This window comes from Ixodes scapularis, unplaced genomic scaffold (assembly GCF_016920785.2).
Source record: "Ixodes scapularis isolate PalLabHiFi unplaced genomic scaffold, ASM1692078v2 PGA_scaffold7__128_contigs__length_106722199, whole genome shotgun sequence".
NCBI lineage: Eukaryota > Metazoa > Arthropoda > Arachnida > Ixodida > Ixodidae > Ixodes > Ixodes scapularis.
Genome location: NW_024609882.1, coordinates 20952427 through 20971803, shown reverse-complemented (window position 1 = coordinate 20971803; position 19377 = coordinate 20952427). Strand labels below are relative to the sequence as shown.

At 45.2% G+C, this 19377-nt stretch overlaps 1 protein-coding gene across 1 annotated transcript; it reads right to left on the bottom strand.

Moving 5' to 3' along the window:
* Positions 1 to 1933: 1933 nt before the first annotated feature.
* On the bottom strand, positions 1934 to 19318 carry LOC8029499 (cytosolic non-specific dipeptidase). The gene is made up of 13 exons (XM_029973554.4): positions 19085 to 19318; positions 15953 to 16010; positions 15334 to 15457; positions 14824 to 14994; positions 12614 to 12769; positions 11736 to 11893; positions 10848 to 10922; positions 9904 to 10048; positions 8029 to 8128; positions 6059 to 6230; positions 4914 to 4999; positions 4509 to 4675; positions 1934 to 2184 (listed from the first exon to the last, which is right to left on the bottom strand). The coding sequence occupies exons 2-13, from the start codon at positions 15994 to 15996 to the stop codon at positions 2137 to 2139; spliced, it is 1446 nt and encodes a 481-aa protein (XP_029829414.3). The 5' UTR covers positions 15997 to 16010; positions 19085 to 19318; the 3' UTR covers positions 1934 to 2136.
* Between the last annotated feature and the right edge of the window lie 59 nt (positions 19319 to 19377).

Here is a 19377-nt window from a genome sequence, read left to right as displayed (position 1 = left end):
ATCAAGGACCTAGGAGGTAGCAGCATGAAGGCACCATTATGTTGCTATGCTGTCCTGACCAACGTCGATTGTGTATCCTCACCGACGTCGGTTTATCCTTACTAAGGTCAGTTGTAGGTCGGGGCCCCATCCCTGACTAACAACTCGCGTTTTAATACATCTGAATAACAATGAGGAGAAAAATGTGAGGGAGATATAAAAGGAAACAAACGAGAAAGAAGACAAGTGTGTACAAATGCACCCACTTGTTTGCGTAAACTCGAGTCCCGAGGCGGTTCCACGACTAGAACTTGAGAGAACTATACGGCGAGCAAGTTTTCTAAAATACGTCTTTGGTGCGTCACAACACGAAGAGGGGTGCGCCAATCAAAGGGCAACAATTAATGGGTAGATAACGCACATTGACTCGGCAGCCAAGCTCGTGCCATCATTGGTTGAAATTGGGGTAAACAAACACGGGAGGTGTGCGAGGAGTTGATGAACTTGCACGCCATACAGTGAAACCCGTTTAGAACGAACCCACATACAGCGAATTATTGTCAATATCGAACTCACAGAAAATCTAAATAAAAATGCAAGTAAAAAGTATGTTTTATAACGAACAACGTATTGGCTATATCAAACTTTTTCCCCCTGGGAAGGCTTCCAAATACGCGCAAACAATTGCCTTCTCTTCTGTCCCTTCCCCCAAAAAAGTAGGAAAGAAAGAAAATTCCAAAAGCTCAAGTTTCAAACAAAATTGAGCAACGAGAAGCAATTCGGAAGGAGAGACAGCTAAAAATACACTGCACGCACACAGAAAAAAAAAACTTTTCATCCCAAAGCGTTTGCCCACTTAGAGAAGCGATTCAGAAGGGAATATAAGCTAAAAAAACAAACCCTGCATGCATGCAAAAAAAAAAAATTTTCAGCGCGGTGTTACAAGGCGGAGGTGAAGAGATGAGAAAGAAAGAGAAGCTCTCGCCTTACAACGAACTCATTGTGGAAGTTCGTTGTAAACGTTTTTCGCTATATCGAACTACTTGGTATATCGAACTAATCGTAGCATTTCCTGCTGTTCGTTATGAATGGGTTTGACTTTATATGAAACCCAAGTCTGTCATTCTATTCCACGGGAGGTGCAAGGGTCGGTGCCTCTTCCGTGACAATTTTGGCAAAGCAATTGTTCTACTTGAACCTCTGCTCGAAAAGCTATGCAGATATCAACCTTTATTTTATTTGCGATATTTCTTTGGGTTTTATTTGTTTGCCAGTTCATTTTTAAAGCTTTTCTTTCTTTTTTGTTCCTTTTACATAAAGTTTAACATTTATTTTACTTTATATTTATAGTAATTTTTATTCCACATTCATAGCTCTTTTGTCTTTCTCGTTTGCTTCCTTTTACACCTCCCCCTTTTTTGTTCTGCTTATTCTTGTGTACTAAATCTCAGTTGTTAGTCAGCTCAAATCCTATCCACTTCTGCTAGTCCTCGCCACTGCTGCAATTTCATTAGATACATGAGTTTCAATAGTTTTCACTCCTTAAAACTTAGAAAACCGACGACGGAGCGTTGCCCCTCTTCGGTGCACGTTTCAAATGGGCGGCCATCTTTACGCTGCTATTGTGACATCATGCTGGTTGTCTGCATTGTGTGGACTCCTGCTAGACACTTGCAGGACGATGGCACCATATTTAAATGTGTTGGTTCATTCTTAAGCTTTTCATTTGACTCTTCCTACTACTAAAATACTATACCCTCGAAAATTCGGGCTTGCTGCGTACAGGTGCCAATTTTCGGCCGGCCGTTCTACAGTGAGCCTCAGGATTGAACTCTCCCCATATTATGAAGATCGGTGAACATGTCAAAAAGAATATATGGCAAAATCGAGGATCCTTTTGTTGGAAGCCCAACATATGCACCCCCCAATCCAAAATACAATGCATAAAAGCGGAAACTGTATGAGAATCATTTTAATTTGCCTAGCCAAGGCATGCGCAGAAGTGTCAATTATAAAAAAATACAATGTAGAACCCGACTACATGTGACACATGCACCAAAACCCTATAAAATATAATCCTCGAGTAAAAAATAGACTCGACGCCGGCTGTAAATGAGTGCCGCAATTCGACGGCTGCAAACAAGCGCAGACCCAACTTCACTTCAACAGCGCCACTTCGTACAGGTAAGCCGCCAGCAACTTGGTCTGCAAAGATCAAGAAATGAGTAATGTTACCACGATGACAAATTTTTCGCGGCACGCAACGAAAATGGTATGACGTCATCAAGAAGGGTATCCGAAAACGAATTTGAGCAGCGACATTTCGGAATGGGCAATTCTAGATCTACCGAGTGAGCTACACTTGCGTTACCGGCACTCCGCTCCTCGACTGTCGAGTGGGCGCCGCCATTTTGGTGCTTTGTGCAGGGTGGCTGCAATTGGCGACAGTCACGATTCGAAAATCTGACTCTCTCTGATCTTTGGATATGGCATTGGGGAAGCTTGGGAGATGTTCTGCTTCGTCGCGGACCGTTTTAACATTTCTGGAGGATGGAAAAGCGTTTCCCAGAGATTTCAGATAAAGCTTGATATAACTGGTGACCATGTTAGTAGGCGCCGAGAAGGCTGTACCGTCATCATTCTGAGGCATAATGGCTCTATGTAACGCGTCAAAGCCATCAGACACGCACCGTAGTTGGCAGACATGGATGTTTGGGTCAAGTTGAGCATTCATTTTTCGTCCTAACCTATCTAGTGAAAACATATTATGGTTAATTAACCTCACAATAGCAAAAGTAAAAACAAAAAAAAAAATGAAAAGAACAAATATTTTTTGTAGATGGTTGAGAGTGTTGGTTATTAATATTAATTTTAATGTCCCTCTTTCCTAATCGTAAAAATTTTTTTTTTGTACATTTTAGAATTAAGCGGGAACCCTATCTAAAAGATGCTCTGTACAATGTATTCCTTACCTCAACCCTTCCACCCGACTCTCCAACAACAACCAAACTAGTTACGATGGCTTATGAACCAATTAGACGGAAAAAAAATCCGCATTACGACAGCGTTGAATTCAGTTTGGACAAAATACTGCACCGCTACAGCGAATGAACCGTACACAATGATGCGCCACACTATGACGGAGTGCATCAAAAGATTTTGAAATCAGGCTGCTGTACACTCATTCCACACAAGTGTTATCATAAAGAGGTAAGCTATGACTGTGCTTAACACTCTAAAGAACACACTATTACAGTCATTTCTCACTGCTGTAACCTGAGAAACAAGTTTTTGGAGCACAGCTTTTAGGTGCCCGTTTCTGGCCTAAGCGGCAGTGCCGTCGGCGTAACTGTGAGGTCACGTGAGCCCTGTAAAGTCACGTGACCCCGGTGACGTTATGTGACCCCCATGGGGTCACGTGACCTCACGGTTACGCCGATGCCGGAGGGAGGAGTAGCAGGCAGAATGAGCTGAGCAGGAGGGAGGGGGATATACCCTCCTTTCCGTTCCTTCCCTCAGCCTCCTAAAGAGCTACACTTTAATTGGCGTTACAGGGAGTTGTAAAGGGCTTTCATTTTTTTAGCTCAGAGTGACATTTTAGATTTCTTTAAACATGAGAATGCGACGAGAGCGGTCGACCGGTCGCATCTGCTTGCATCGCCTCGGCAAGAGAGGTCTCGTGTACTGACCTTCGCACACCGTATCGTCGCCAAGAAAATGTTTGCGCGACGCAAGCTTTAGGTTGCTGGTGACTGTTGCCCACCTTACTGGGTTTTCCAAACCAAACCCGTATTGACAATTGCAGTCGCGAGGATGCTGTCGACGTCACGCTTAAGATGCCGCCAAAGCGACCGCAGTCATGGTTTTGGGAGCCGCCATTTTTTAACTGTGCTCGCCTTGGTTTTAGCCAACTTGTCATCACGAATCCTCCTTGGAGAGGCACAAAGACTCTTTGTGTATGCATGCAAAATCCGACAAATAGCGTACGCTAAAATAGCGCATGCAAAGCGCGAAACGTGGTTAGCGTTCGGCGCATGCGCAGTGGCGACGACGCTATTCTTTACTTGCACAAATCTTTAGTGTGCGCTGTTCTAAATCTAAAACTCCCTTTTGATAAGATGTCTCTGTACCAGTCACCGACAAGGCGAAAGAGGCAAAGTCTTTCAAATGCCCAGCCTGCACAGTGCGCTCTCTGCCTTCCGCCGTACATTGGCAGAGCTCGCACGCTAAAGGCTCGCGATACGGCTAGGTGTTTTCGAAGGTAGGAAGCTCACGCTGAAGACTGAAAACAAACTCCTCCCTACCCTTCCTGTCCTCAGTGACTCGTATAGTGCTTAAACCATCTAACTTTACGAGAATGGGCGCTATTAGACAGTGTTACGGGCTTCATAAAAGGCAAAACTACAATGGTGTCTAGCGTTTTGTTTTAAAATAAAGCTAGGAGAACAGGTGGGACGCTACACTCTCGCCACCTTTTCACAGAACAAAGTGTCGCATTCTAACGAGTCTTCGGGGAAGAGACTGCGTACCCCTTCGATGTAGTTGCGCTTATCGATCTTCTCGTTCTGCGAGTGGGCCCCGTCGTCACTGGCCCCCATGGGCAGAAGCATCACGTTCTTGCCAGTCACCTCCTGGAGGGTCAGGGTCACGGGAATGCTCCCTCCTTCTCGCGTCATGTCGGGCTCCACGCCGTACACTGAAAGCGCAACAAAGAGACATGCGCAAACACATATAGGCACGTGACACGCAAGAGTGAAGTTCAGGCAAATTTGATGCTGGCATCGAATTCTTTGTTTCTGCAAGTCGTGGCGAGACCTTCGGCGTGCTGAAGGTACAAACAGCACTCCGAAACACGTGGGTGCATCGGATGCTCCTGTCTCGCCTGCGCGCCCCGCGACGTTCGAAAGGCGTCTCGGCTTCGGAGGGTCTCTCACCGTGCTTTGTGGCTGCCTTTCCGGCCAGGAAGTGGGGGTGGAAAGGGTCGCTGACCCACCAGCGACCTCCGCTTGCCATGTAGCACCTGCGAGCGTTGACGGTCGAGAAAGAGAGTAGGCTAAGTACGTGGAATTACGAAACAATACCAGCACAAAGCTAGAGTCGCCGAGCCCTCGTGAAGCGCTTAACGCTCTAGGTCGACATGTTCATCAAATTCTTTCGCTCGTCACATTGCATACGACGAAGTTGAAAGGATAAAAACTGGGGCGCTCCTTTGATCAACCGCCCGAGCATCCCACGTGCGAAATGCGTCGGCGATTTAGACGCACAAATCTGGGAAGCGTGACGGCGTCGTGTCACGGCGTCAAATCGTGGTGTCGTGCGACGTCGCACGACGGCATGCGGCCCGAGGACGCGTTAAGCTAAGACACGACCGCCAATGTTGCTAAAGTTAGCAAAAGGGTGAAAACGACTGGGCGTGTCTTCCTTTCCGACACGCTTTAGCTGCGCCTGCACGCTTGAAGCCCATGAGATGCCAAAACGCTACTGAAAGTAGAAACCTCGTGCTGGAGGTGGGACAATTGAAAAAGACCTCCCTGCCATTCTGGTCTTGACAGTGACTATAGATCTAGTAACATTGGTGACACCGTGACTTGAACCTCACTTGGTCACATGACCACGTGACCAGTAGTGGCACGTGACCCACATGACCCACGGCAACCCGCTTAACTTGGCCGGGTGGTAGCTCGCTAAATTTAGCCAGTAACGCCACTTCTGCACCGCTTCGATCAATACGGTACAACCACACGAGTTCCAACTATCGAAACGCATTCTGCATTAAAAAGGGTAAAGGTAAAAACCCATTTTTATGATTCTTCCTATAACTTCTACCAAATCTGCATTTTGGGAAGGGGGGATTGCGGCCGAGCATGTGGAGCGAGAGCTCGCGCTGCAGGACCTGGGGATTCCGCCCGTTTCGATCTGGACGAGCAGTTGTTTACCACTACTGCGCAATGCACGACGAAGATACCGGGCTAGTGGTACCACCACACACTTGCCGCCGTCTATACATGCACACAACATAATTTCTTTTTTTTTTCGGGGGGGGGGGGGGGGGGACTGTGTTCAAGAAGTGGCCACTCGCCTCATGGTGTTGGGACTGTTGCGTTGCTTCCATAGTACATCCAGGTAGTCTTTGACCACCTTCTCCACCTTGTGGGGCTCCTGGTTCGGCACTATGCGAATCGAGAACTTGCCCGTCACTTTGCGTGGGATCACGGTCTTCTCCCCGGATCCGTAAAATGCGCCTTCCACACCTGCGAGAAAGGAGGTGCAGACTCTGTCAAGCGATGCGCGAAGCACAAGCTAACGTTATTAAGTAGGGTGGCATACTTTCGGGAGTTCATTTTCTTCCTATTCTAAAATGTTTCTCGGGTTTTTTTTTTTTTTTTTTTTTTTTTTTTTTTTTTTATCACATTTGGTATTTTTTGTAATTATTTTTATAGTGGCCGACAAAGAAACAAATTCGTGTTTGTAGGGGCTTACGTTGAAGAAAACAGTACAAAGGCATGGGTTCCCCAATGTCTACGGAACATGCGCTTGGCCTGCATACTTGGAAAACATACCGCTACCGCCACGAGAAAGAAATAAGATGAGGAGCGAGGTTCCCAAAGGGAAAAACCGTCCACAGACAGTTGGGTACAAAGGGACTGTATTCCGGATCAACAAAAAATAAAGCTGCAAACAAAGATTTCTTCACACGAAGTTCGAGTTTCTCTCGTTCAGGGACAACTGCAATTCAAGGTTTTTCAGTTTTTCCCTTTATTTTGATGAAACTGGCTTCGGGGTAATCAGTACTCGGAGCCACTGAGTAAGCTACACTCCAGAGTAACCACAGTTGAGCCACCTTGGTGTTTAGAATCGTTGTTGCTAGCTCTATACCTGAAATCAAAAGAAGCGCCTATGCTTCCAAACGTTAAAACAGTCGGTGACGGAGAAAAACGATGTCACCCGAGCTTTCAGACACCATATCTAAATTTCAGGAAATCACATTTGCTGGCAATTGAGCCCACTCTGCACTAGGTAGATTGTCGACACGATGTACAGGTCGTCACTTGTATGCGAAGAACCTCTGAACGTAGTTGGGGTCACCCGGACTGCTGGACGCCGCTCTCGCATTCATGGTGGAACATCGCAAATAAATGAGTGTTTTGCAAATACTTAGTAGTTTCAAAAAATAGGCTGTTCGATATTCGCTTCGAGATGAACTGTGATATTCATATTTTTCAAAGCGTTGATCGAGGCACCGCACTGCACTGCACCAGTGCAGTGCGGTGAAGCGATACCCACAAAGCCAGTTTCAGCGGGTGTGGCTTCTTCACGGTGCACTAGTGCTAAGTAAGAAGCACACTCAGCAGGGATAACCCGCCGCATTCAACGCTTAGAAAAATATGGATAATGCAGCCACGTGCTTAGGAGGAAAGCCCATATCCAAAGCGGGAGAGAGCACGCACGCGTTTGATGTGTTTAAGAAGGAACGGCAACTTTGTGAAAAATTATTATCTACATTGCAGTAAAATTAAAAAAATTGTACTGGCACACACGAGCACATGTTGACCAGGGATGTCCCGACAACCTGTGCTAATCATACGTGATTGAAGAAAAGATAATTGCATATAACAAAAATGTTTATACATTTGAACCGTCTCTCTGGCTGTCATTCGTGACAATATGCGGCCAAATCCTCTGTTCACCTTGAATTCGAAGTCCACCATTCGCACATGCCTACAAATAATTACATCCACAAGTCACCGTGCACTCCCCCGTAGCAAAGTGCTTCTCGCGCATCCAATTGTGGTCCCACGGTACCCGGAACGTGAATAGGCGCCCTTTTCACAAATGTTCCAAGAATGTGGACAAGTGCCCTTTTCACGACACCCATCCACGCTCTTGAAACAATTGGGCAGGGGAAAAGCATGTGCACGATAAAAAGAACTGAAGCTGTTCTTTCCTGATAAGTTGACAAGAAAATGTGCTGCATATAAAACTTGGGTGCTTATTTGCTAGGAGACACAGTTGGTCACCGTAGATGCATAAATATGGACGCCATCTCACCGTGAAGAGACAAAGAAGGGAACCTCCAGCGGTGCATCAAGATGTCCTCCTTGGTCTCGTGGAGCAGACAAGTTGCACCAATATCACTGCAATACTCTTTCTGCAAGCAGAATGGTGACCAGCACATCTGACATTATTAAGCAGAATTAAGAAATGAACTGAACAGAGATATAGTAAAAATATACACATTCTAATGTTAAAGTAGCCATGAAAGAAAAATATTCAGGAGTCTGTTTAGTATAATGATGGCAGAAGCAAAACCGCAATCCAAACAGAGCAAGGCAATAAAGCAACAGAGTTTTGTCATTCATGACCAATCTGTCTCTATGGCCTACTCCATTATGCAGGCTCTTTAGCGAAATGCGGAACAAATCGTTCCTGCCAAAGCAATGTATTGCATAAAAAAAAGGCTTGCGACATTCTGGTCCTGGGCAGAGGCCCCTTTTAGGAAAATGATTAAAGTTTGGGATAATTAATTTGATTATTTTCACATAGCGTAGAATACCGCACATCCGCCCATTCCACATTAAGTGCCCATATCCAAAATTCTAAGATATAAAAAAATTTGCACAGTACATTGATATGTAAAATTGATGATCGGACAAGTGCCCACCCCCCATTTTTTCGCGATTATCTCTAAATTTGGAGTGGGCTGCTTGCCCGGTATTTTACGGTAGTTTATTTTTTCTAATACCGAGTTTAAGGGCATGGTTTCACTTAGAAGCTTGCTGGGCATCATCGAAAAACCTTATGTCAACCTTATTTAGACAGGTATAAAACACTGCCAACATTTTATGAAGTTTGAAAGGTAACTTTTTTTCCCGCATTCTCTGGTTTTGTTTTTTTATCCAAGCGCATCTTGGCGGCCTGCAGTCCTGCCCTCCCGTGGCCAAAGCGCGGAGCTTCAGCAGTTGCTTCGGCTCCCTCGACCTCACCTGCCTCCCCTTTCTTGTAAAAAAAAAAGGAAGCGTTGCGTGCGCGGCACAGGTGGCCGGAAGGGAACATTTTGCTGTGGAATGAGCATCTCATTGCAAGATTGAACTTTCTTCTACTGGCTAAGAACTTCAGCCGCGGGAAGGCAGGACTGCGGCCTCCAAGATGCGCTTGGATAAGGGAACGAAATCGGAGAATGCATAGAAAAAGGAGGGTTCTTCCAAACGTCATAAAATGCCAGCCTGCTTTATACTTGCCTAAACAAGGTTGGCATAGGGGGTTTTCGATGACGCCCAGCAAGTTTCTGAGTGAATATACGAATATGCGAAAATAATTAACTTAGTTATATCAAACTTCAAAAATTTTCCTGAATAAGCCCCTGGCCAAGGACAGAACGTCGCAAGCCCTCTTTCTGTGCGAGACATAGTTTTGGCAGGAACGATTTGTTTCGCGTTTTTGCTGAACACCCTGTATAATGTTTTATCCGCTACAAAATTCTCGTATTACAACATCTTTCTATCACTCCTAACTACTAAATCGTGAATTGCAAGAGGCATGGAAGCAAAACAATTGCTCGCGGAAACACAGTGTCTCAATAACACACTTCATTCGGACAATTGTTTACCCGGGTAAAAAATTACTATGAAGAAAGCGAATTGCCATGCATTTCTAACATTTCTTCATAAAAAAAACTCCTGACGCCGCCAGAGATTGTTTTTCGGCAGCTTTGCCTTATACCATTCAATCAGTATAGTTAATTCATCCACATATTTTCTTTGGAGGCCATGCAAGACTCTGAAATAGACTGAAAAGCTAACCACCAATGGTAAAGCAACATGCACATATAGCAAACATAAAATTAAACTTAAAAAAATCACCTCTATGTCCCCAGAAGAAACTCTGAAACGACACTTCCAGAAACAATCACTGCCGCCGACTGACCATATCAAAGTCGATCTCCTTGTAGAGTTGACGTTCCTTGTCCGTGACAGGTGCAACGTCGTCCATGATTCCGGGAATGAGAATCTTGCCACTCTTGTCGGCCAGCTGACCCATAATGTAAACCAGGTCGGCCATGCATTCGTGTCTGCAACACCGACGAAGAAACAAAGAGCTCCATACCCCAGCGGGCACCAAGGTTCGAGCTGGCACCACAAAAATGGCAAGGATGCACAAGACAAACTACAGTCACGGGACACGATTAGAATGGCAGGGGTCAGATTTTGGCCAAGGTGAGAGCTAGATCGTGCTCGGCAGCCGATTGGATGTGGCGGTACAGTTCGCGTGTAAAATCAACCGAGACATTTTTGACCCATTCACGAGACTGCAATAGGGCAAACATTTGGTGAGAATGTCTCATCTACGCACAAAGAGCGAGAAAGGTCTCACGGGCTTTGATGTGCTTGTCCTTAGTACTCCATCCACCGGTCGATGTCTGCTCGTGTACGGCAGCGGAACAACTTCGTAACGTGACGGACGATTACAATATCAGCCCGTGGCCAACCCCCACTTTGCCGTGGCATTCGGTTCGTAGGTGATGATCACCTTTTTTTATCCATCTGTTAGCAGACAAACTGTCTACGAACACCATTCCCGCTGGCAAATTAGATCTCGCTCTCGCAGTGGCCAAAATTGGACCCCAGGGAGGTCTTCCAGCTGTCCCACCTCCAGTGCAAGCTTCCCATCTTTGATAACGCTTCGACGTCTCGCGAGGCTGGAGTGTGTCCAAGCAGCGAAAGCACAACGAAAGACAGCAAGTGCAAGGCTTCAAAAGATACATCCCGCTGTTCTCGTCCCATCGGAGCTAATATAGCACCGTGCAAGAACATAGAACGTGACAATTTTTAGTGTCTTTGAGACGGGACCCGCAGCGAAACACGACTTACACCGAGCCGCCGAAGACGCCGGAATGGAGATCCTTGCTGGCGCATTCAATCTCCACGCCGAAGTAGCACAGGCCTCTGTTGAAGAGATGACGAGATACCATGTCCAAAATGCTGCTAAAACGCAAGCTAAGAACTGCTTACAATGACCGTGCCATTACACAAAACGGGTCCGTTGATCGTTCTCTCAGTGCCTTGTCAATAGATGCGATAACCCCTCTAGATAACGAGCCTCGTGCTGACGAATCGCAAAGTTGTCAGAGAGCCAGAGCTGCACTAAGCCTCTTCGAGGACCAAGTCCCCATACTTTGCCTCGCCTCACAAGGAACCGCAGTGGATGCTACGAGCCATCAAAGCAGATTGGATGCCGCGAAGGTGTCACATGACCTTCAGGAGGGACACAGTGATGCGCGCTGCGTACGCTCACACAATACGTTCGCAGCACTAGACTAGCCGAGACAGCCCGTAGCGTTCGCCGTGGTTCGATGAGATGCGAAACGCAGTGCGTCACTTCTTACTTTTCGGCATACCTACAGATTGACATTTAACTGGTCCAATGCCTGTTCCCACCAAAAAGGCACAAAGTCATTTTGCGAGCATATTATGCAAACAGGCTAGACTTCTTGCCCGTACCCGCACATACATGGACATCTGCCTGTAGATGATGAGCTTCGGCATTTGTGAACGGTGCGTGTTTATAGTGTTCAAAAACTTACTACTTTTACGCCCTTTATCTTCTTCCTCTCCTTTTTAGAGCTCTCGTTTAATCTCCCCGTACCCCTCCGCCGGCGCAGAGTAGCCAATCGAGACAATTCCTCAAGTTAACCTCTTTGTTTTCCTCTTCCGTCCGTATGGCATGTAAACCTGTTTGACAGGCGGGACAATCCCCACCTGAGTCCGTAGGTGAGGCATGGCTTGTCTTTGCCCAGCCAGTAGTTGTCGGAAACGCAGACATAGTCGACGTCCTTGAAGAACTCTCCGCCCTTCATGCTGAACAAGAGCTCGTCCAGGCCAACTGAACCGGATTCCTCCATGCCCTCAAAGACAAACTGAAATGGTGCAGGAAGGACACGGCGAAGCTCGGCAGTCTGGTTCTAGCCTGGACTTGAAAGTGTCTTTTAAATGTTCACCGACAAACCAGGAAATCTTTGAGGTTGGTTTTGAAAGATGCGAGCAGGGAAAGGCATTGAAATGCCCCTGGCACTAACCGAGTGGTGAAAAGACAAGTTACGGAACAAACAACTGCACAAGCTGCCCTTCAATGTAACTATGTGCTAATTCTAAAGCCTGAGGGGGAGGCAAGAAAGGAAGACAAACACAATGTCTTGAACGCAGCTACCAAATTGTATTCACCACACTTCCTCCTCATCTCCACTCTAGCACCCTCTCGCCAATTTGCACACTGATCACATCATCCGCTAGAGCTCAATCGGTCGACCTCCGTGCCCAGGAAATCTTTTCACCTCCGACCAAACCCTTTCGGACAAGAACCGCAAAACTTAGTAGCAGTGTTCGAGATGCTGTGCTTGTCCTACTCTTTTGCCTCTGTCTCAGGTTTTAGTATATAAACTACCGACTCGCCGTTCTATTGTCAACGATAGGAACAAAGGTTTTTATTCAGAAGCAAAGTTAATGGGAAGCTCTTACCACCTCTCTTCACTTTAGCAGAGTGAACGCTCTGTTGAAGTGGAAACGGTTGGGAGGGGCTTCCCCTGAACTCTTAACTGTCACCGACTATAGTAATGTCTTCAACGTAACCAATGACATACCTTGAGGTTAACCGGGAGCTCCACCTTGGCCTCCTTGTAGGACTGGATGGCGTGGAGCCAGCCAAGCACCGGGCCCTTGTCGTCCGAAGAGCCTCGGCCGTAAAGCTTCCCGTCCTTCTCCACCAGTTCGAAGGGCTCCGTATCCCAGCCATCGTCCTGCCACGAAACGTGCGCGCCTTCAAGTCTCAGAAATTTCCAAGCTGCCAACGCTTGTTTGGTTACACAAAACTGCGGCTCACATATGTGAGCCACAGCAAGTGGGGTTACGTACAAGTGGAAATTTTCAAGGTAAAACGTGGCACCAGATAACAGATGCCCGTGGCAAAACTAGTCGCATCAACAAAGCCAACAAGTAACCAAAGGGTTACAGTTTCTGAAGAGAAAACAAAGTGTATGGCCACATGCTTATCGCGTTGCTTTTAGCCCTTGTACAATTGAGTTTAGGCGACTATCATCTAGCAGTCTAGAACATGAGGTCGAACTGTACTTAAGAGATATACAGGTTGTGCTCTCACATGAGTCTGAAACATGTGGAAAACCAGGGAGATGATCTTAAACATTTCTTTTAAACATCATAAACATTTTGACTTTGTTCGAGGACCCTTCCAGGTATTAGGAGTTGTCCTCGCAGAATGCACCTCCCCCTTAAGCTGCGCAGCTGTCTTGTTCGACAAAAGCAGCTGAAAACATCACAGGCAAAAAGCTGTGCACAGCCGCAATCAAATGGTGGAGCTTGTGAGGAGAACCCTTTAAGGAAGAAAAAGGCAAATAAAACACGCAAATAAACATTTCAGAATGTGAAGCTATCTCGTGAGCAATCTATTGACACAGCCACTGCATTTTGCATTCAGCTGAAAGATAATTCTGCGGATGCTGCTACTATTACTCATAAAAGCAAAGAAATGGAGTGTAATAAAGATCTCTCAGGTATTCTGTCTTACCAGACCAATCCTTTTTCTTTTTATGCTACATTTCACTTTAATGCGATCGTACCAGAAGCTACAAGAGCAAGTTTTAAGCTTTTGGCATCTCCGCCAAACATGCACGCTCATGTAGTGCAATCACTGTTCAAGGCAACACGCTTGTGTTTATAGACTCAGCTTCGCTCGCAAATAAAGCAAAACAGACGACCCCTATATTGCCCACACGTCCGGTAGCGTTCCGACCAACACATTATTTTTCCTCCACACAAGTTTATAAATTGTTTTATTAATGTGAAGGCTATGTAAAATCATGACTGCTACGGTCGGAAAGCATCCACGCTAGCCTCCAAGTTCCATTCGTTTGTGATGTATCTCGGCAAAACGGAACTAAGCGAGAATTGCTTTGCAGCTAAGCTGTTTATGGTTAGGGTTAGGTGGATTTTTTGTGTGCGTCAACAAAAACTCTGAGAGGGCTTCCAGCGCCCTCTCTTTGTTGTTGTTCCAAGCGCTTGCATGCCTAGTTTCCTTTTCTTCCGCCGGGTGGCAGTCCCGTTTCGCGTCTAGTTTCCTCTAGCTCCTCCGGGTGGCGATAATCCTTTACATGTGTGTGCATACCTTCCCTCACGATGACCGCTAATCAAGACAATAAATTTGTTCTTACCTTTCGTCGCGATGACCACCAATCAAGACAATAAATGTGTTCATACCTTTGTTCAAAATTTTGTGTCACGTCTCTGTCGTGTGCTAAACAGCTTCGCTGGTCATTACCTTCACAGTGTGGAATGGCTTATGACTTTTAATGCAAAAGCATCAACTGCTGTATGGAGCGAGCCGACGTCATCAGTTTGAAGCGCACTAAACCGCACCTTAAATCCTATTTCCAAGTGAAGCCAGCCCCCAGCTATGAAACCACGCGAAAAGCTTAGACAACAGCACCTAGTTTCCCCAACCCCAAAGGAGCGGAGTAAAGCTGATGGATTTCGGCTTCAGTCCCGTTCGCTGGCAGGCGTCGACGAGGCTCCCATTGGCCGCTGTGCGTCCTTTGCAACGACCGCCGCCCCATGACGCTGCGTGTCCGCTAGGCAGCGGCTCCACGCCCAAAATTACTGCGAGCGCTCGACCGTCGTTGCAAGTACGAAGCAGACGACAGAAGAAAGCGGAAGAGTGGCGTGCATGCTTTCACATTCACAACACATAGAAAGTGCTTAGGTATACCTCGAGCCTTTTTATGTATGCACAAACTATTTATATCAATAAATATTCGCTCATGTTGTTTCTGGAACGTACCTTCAGCGCCGGCTGGACGTCGAGGTGGCCGTAGACGCATATAGTCTTCTTCTTTGGGTCGCTGCCGAGCCGGCCAATTAGGACGGGTGGCAGCGCGAGGGTGGTCCCGTCATGAAACGTCTGCATCCCCAGGTCCTTCAACTCGCAGGTGGCTCCTTCCTTTTCCAGCTTCTACAGAGAGGCGACAAAACAATGCCCATGTCAGGTACGATGTCACGAAATCGTGGGCAAGATATGACCCACCTCGCAATGGGTTAGGGGAACACCAAGGACATTTTGTGTAGAGTAGGAACTTGTCACCAGTTATTCGTGCCACTTTTATGACTGCCACAATCGTCAAGGGCACGAAAAGTAAAAATAGGTGTTGGGAAAATCTAAACTTAATGGTAGACTTTTCCTGGACGTGCCTCGTGCTGCTCAAGAACACTCTTGGCAGTGTGTTCTTGAGCCCTTTCAGTTCAACGAAGTTGTCACTCCATGAGGTGAGATGAGGACCTTGGTCCAACTTACCTCCTTCATCCACTGGATCATCCGAACCACCTCTCCCCGGACCTCAGGCCAGCCAGAAACGCTCTTAATGGCGACTGCTTCGCGAAGGACCTCAATCATCTTGCCCTGGTTCTTGTCAACCACGCTGCAAAATGCAGGACATGCACATCGTAAAACATTGAACACGAGCCTATCCTCTATATTTTTTTATTAATTGTGCAATCTTAACAATTACATTCGAACTACAATATGCAATACTTGACATTTTAGAATCTCTCTTCACTCAAAATGAGCCTCAGTACATAAATATTATAACATGTTGGTTTTGTGTCGTTTTTGTTTTGGGGGGGTGGGTACCAAAGTATATTTTGTGATATGCATGCAAACCAAACTTACAAATATTTTTGGTTCAGTGTCCCTACGAGTATAATTCCAATACATGCTTCTACTTCAGGTTAACATACCCAAATAAAAGAATGTTTCGGAATTAAAACTCGCTCAAAATATGTCTCACAACAGAAGTATTTCTTTTTAAGTAGAAGTTTGTTACAGAATCCCACTCCTGGCTCAAATGAGTCTTGTGACGGCGCGGTGTAAAACTATATACAAAAAGCAGTGCTAACTTCGCTGATAGAAATACCTGAATACTCTTGAAAGCTGATCCGGTACCTGGGAGGGGGCCATTGTTGCTTGGTTTGCTGAAAGCCGCAATATTGTTAAAAACAAGTCCCGTATCAAGAGTGCCGGTCAAATCGCTCGTCCACACACATGTGACAATGAAGTTAACAGTATGCGGCTAAACACAATCGAACATTACTGGAATAGATATCCAATAGTTTCCCTTGGCTCAGCTTGTGACCAATTGTCGGCAATAGTGTTCTGTGCTCTGTGCCGATTAAAAATTTGAAGTGACAATTCGTAACCTTTAGTTTATTAATCGGTTTAATGTAGATGCTGGTAGAATTGTTAATGCATTCTGAACTTCAGAATAGTTTGGAGAACACAATTTTTGGGAATCATAATGCTTTAGCGATGCAGGCACAGTATGTGTTAACAAAGCCATTTTATTTCACTTATTGGTTTACTGGACAAAAAACGGCAAAGGCCAAGTGCTGGTGGTAGGAATGAGGACAGCACGAGGGCATAAGAGGAAACAAATACACTTTTTACTGACGTCAAGTTGTCAGCTACTAAGTACAAGTAATTAATTGAAAAAGTGTGACATATGGCTTTTATAATGAGAAATATTTATTTGGACTCAAACATGAGACAGCAAAATCAAGAAAAACAAAAAGCAGTGCGGGGTTTTGCTGATCCATCATCTCCATAAACGTTGCCAGCAGCAACATGAAAAATGAAACACGAATAACATATTTTTCAACAGGAAGCCAAGCAGCTCTTTAGTACAGCTTTTAGAGAAGTCCATTTACATTCTTTGGGTACAGGTAGTCAGGGACAACATTTGACCGATTCATCGGTTACGAGTTTAGCTGAAAATTAATGCACTAATCAATTAATTGATAGGTTAATTTATTCATTCACAGCCCAAGTATTTACAATGATCCTGCGATATTTTAATTCCTTTTAAATTGGTGCCATTGCTGTTCATTGTGTGAAGATTGTTTTATTTAATGCTTGACAGATGCAAGAATAAAGCCATGCCTTTCATTTTCACTAAACATATGACATTGCACAGACAAAAAGAAATAAAAAAAAAGACAAGAAAGAATCGGTTACATTACTTTTTCACATGAAATGGAAACTAAAAACAAAGCAAAACAAAATTGCTGCTAAAAGGTGTCTTTGGAAGCCTGCTGTCCAGAGGATAGATTAGCAGGTTGCAAAGCCACAAAAATGTAAGGTAAAAAATAATGGAGAGTTGGCTTTCATTACATTTTGACAAAGCCCCCTTCAAAGTAGGCAGACAGTAGTAGTATTCTCCTGATTGTTCTAGCAGACAAAAGAGGAGCTAGTATCAGATACCCAAATAAAACTGAATAGGCTGTGGTTAAAGACATACGAGGCCAGAGGGGCTTATCCAGAATCCTCTTCAGATATGGAAAATCAGCTTTTATTACATTTTGCAGGGTCACTTCCCCTCAAAATGTGCGGATAGGTGTAGTTTTCCCCATCGTTCAGCTAGCAGGCAATACAGTTTCATTGCAGTTACTCGGCTCAGTTTGTGGGTATTTTCCTAAGCGAATCAAAGAAATTTACATGTTTGTGTGTGCTTTACTGCGAAAAAATAAAACATTTATTCAAAGCTTTTCACATAAATTAATTCATTACTTTAAACTGGCCCATGCATTTGGCATGTGTTCGTGCCTGGCTAGGCACGCACACATGCCACCTTGCGGTACACTGTTACATCACAGTGCACTGGCGGAAACTTTAAATTGGGCCTCGTATTTCTATTTTTTATAAAAAAAAACAAAAAACTATGCAACTGTAGAGTGAAACAATTTTTTCGTAATGTACCTAATATGCCATTTCAACGCCTAGCATGAAAAAAAATTTTTTTCTTTTTTGACGTGTCAGAGGCTTTTTAACTGTTTCTCAAGATCATTGACAAGACATCAATGATTTTGTGAATGGCAGCTGTTATGTTATTCGTGATTTTTGTATGATATACTAGCTTTTTTGTGCACTAATAAAAAATGCATTTTGCACGAAGCACTGTGTATGAAAATTTTACTTGTGAATTATGCACAGAGTGCAGACTGGCCCGGAGCAGGGTATGTGCCGGGTGGACCATTTTAAGGAAATTTGTTTTAAAGGCAAAGTGATGCTGCAGGCTGGGGTGTAGACCATATACAGAAAATATGGCACTTGGCTGAAATGCTAGCTGAAAGTGCAAGCTGCAGGGAAATAACATCCACCAACAATTTCTAATGCTATTCCTTTCTTAATATTCACAAAGCCTCAACTAGTGGACAAACAACTTCTACAAATAATTTAATTCTTTCCTTAATAATCTCCGAACCCAGACAACACCCCCCTCAGTATCTCCCCTTCTGAAGTGGCTGCCGGTATCCTGGATAGAAGCAGTTGCTGGAAGTCGCTTCACTCAAGGCAAGTCAAGGGCAGACTTTGCACACGTCACTTTAAAAACCTCCCCGAGCAACATGTTGCAGATAGCGAGTGCAAACTTGGCACCTTGACAGCATTCATGTTGACAGGACGCCTAGGCAGAGTAATGCAGCTGCAAAACCTCCACCTGGCATCTTTTATTGCGGCTTGAATAGCTCGTTAAAACAGATAATGGCCCAGGTGTTTGAGTGAACACATGTGGGACACCATCCGATTTCTATTTGCGTGTGTCTTTTTAATGACGAGGTCCTTTGGTAAACCCGGGCATTGCACGCTTTTCCAAAGCGCAATGCAAACGGCAAACTGGTTATTCAACTGGGACAACCAACGGAAACTCAGCCCCAGAACTTCCGTCAAAAAGCATACGATATCATGGGAGCCATCGATGTATGCAATGGGAGCAAGCGCTTGCGTGCGTAGCAGACGAAATTTCGCCGTCAAATTTTTTGCAAAACGCCGACACGCCGGTTTAATGAAACAAAGGAACGGAAAAGGGCGGCACTCGAAATGTGGTTCCACTGATGGAATGTCTTCAATCTAAGGCGTAGGAACATTGCAAATGATCGAGACTACTTTAAAGAGAGACAAAGAAACGATATGTGAAGATTGCCACCGAGCAAATTTCTTAGGAATGGAACGTTCGATGAGCTACGATGTGCACGAAGGAGGTGTGCAGGCATACCTTCTGATCACTCGAGTAAAACTTCAGGGACTGATCGAAGCGGCAGTGACTCGGTGACTCCGTCGACAGGACTGAGGCGACTGGCACGAACTGACAAACCGGCCCGGCTGAAACAGAAATACGCCTCCCAAGTGAATCATGAATCACATTTCCTCTATGAAATCTATGAAATACGATAACAACGTTCCTGCCATCTGTCGTTAGGTCTGCAAAACTGCACGCCAATACCGTGCGCTCGGTAAGTACAACGTATGGCGTCGCGATTACGTTTGACGTCATTTAGTGTCTATTTA

What these genes read in the sequence shown, in the direction of transcription:
- LOC8029499 (XM_029973554.4), bottom strand. Translation starts at nt 15,996, where the DNA reads ATGGCCCCCTCCCAGGTACCGGATCAGCTTTCAAGAGTATTCAG. An exon ending in AGGAGATCGACTTTGATATG is followed by an intron (nt 8,129 to 9,903) that starts GTCAGTCGGCGG and finishes TTCTGCTTGCAG; the next exon opens with AAAGAGTATTGCAGTGATAT. An exon ending in CCCTTCTTTGTCTCTTCACG is followed by an intron (nt 6,231 to 8,028) that starts GTGAGATGGCGT and finishes CCTTTCTCGCAG; the next exon opens with GTGTGGAAGGCGCATTTTAC.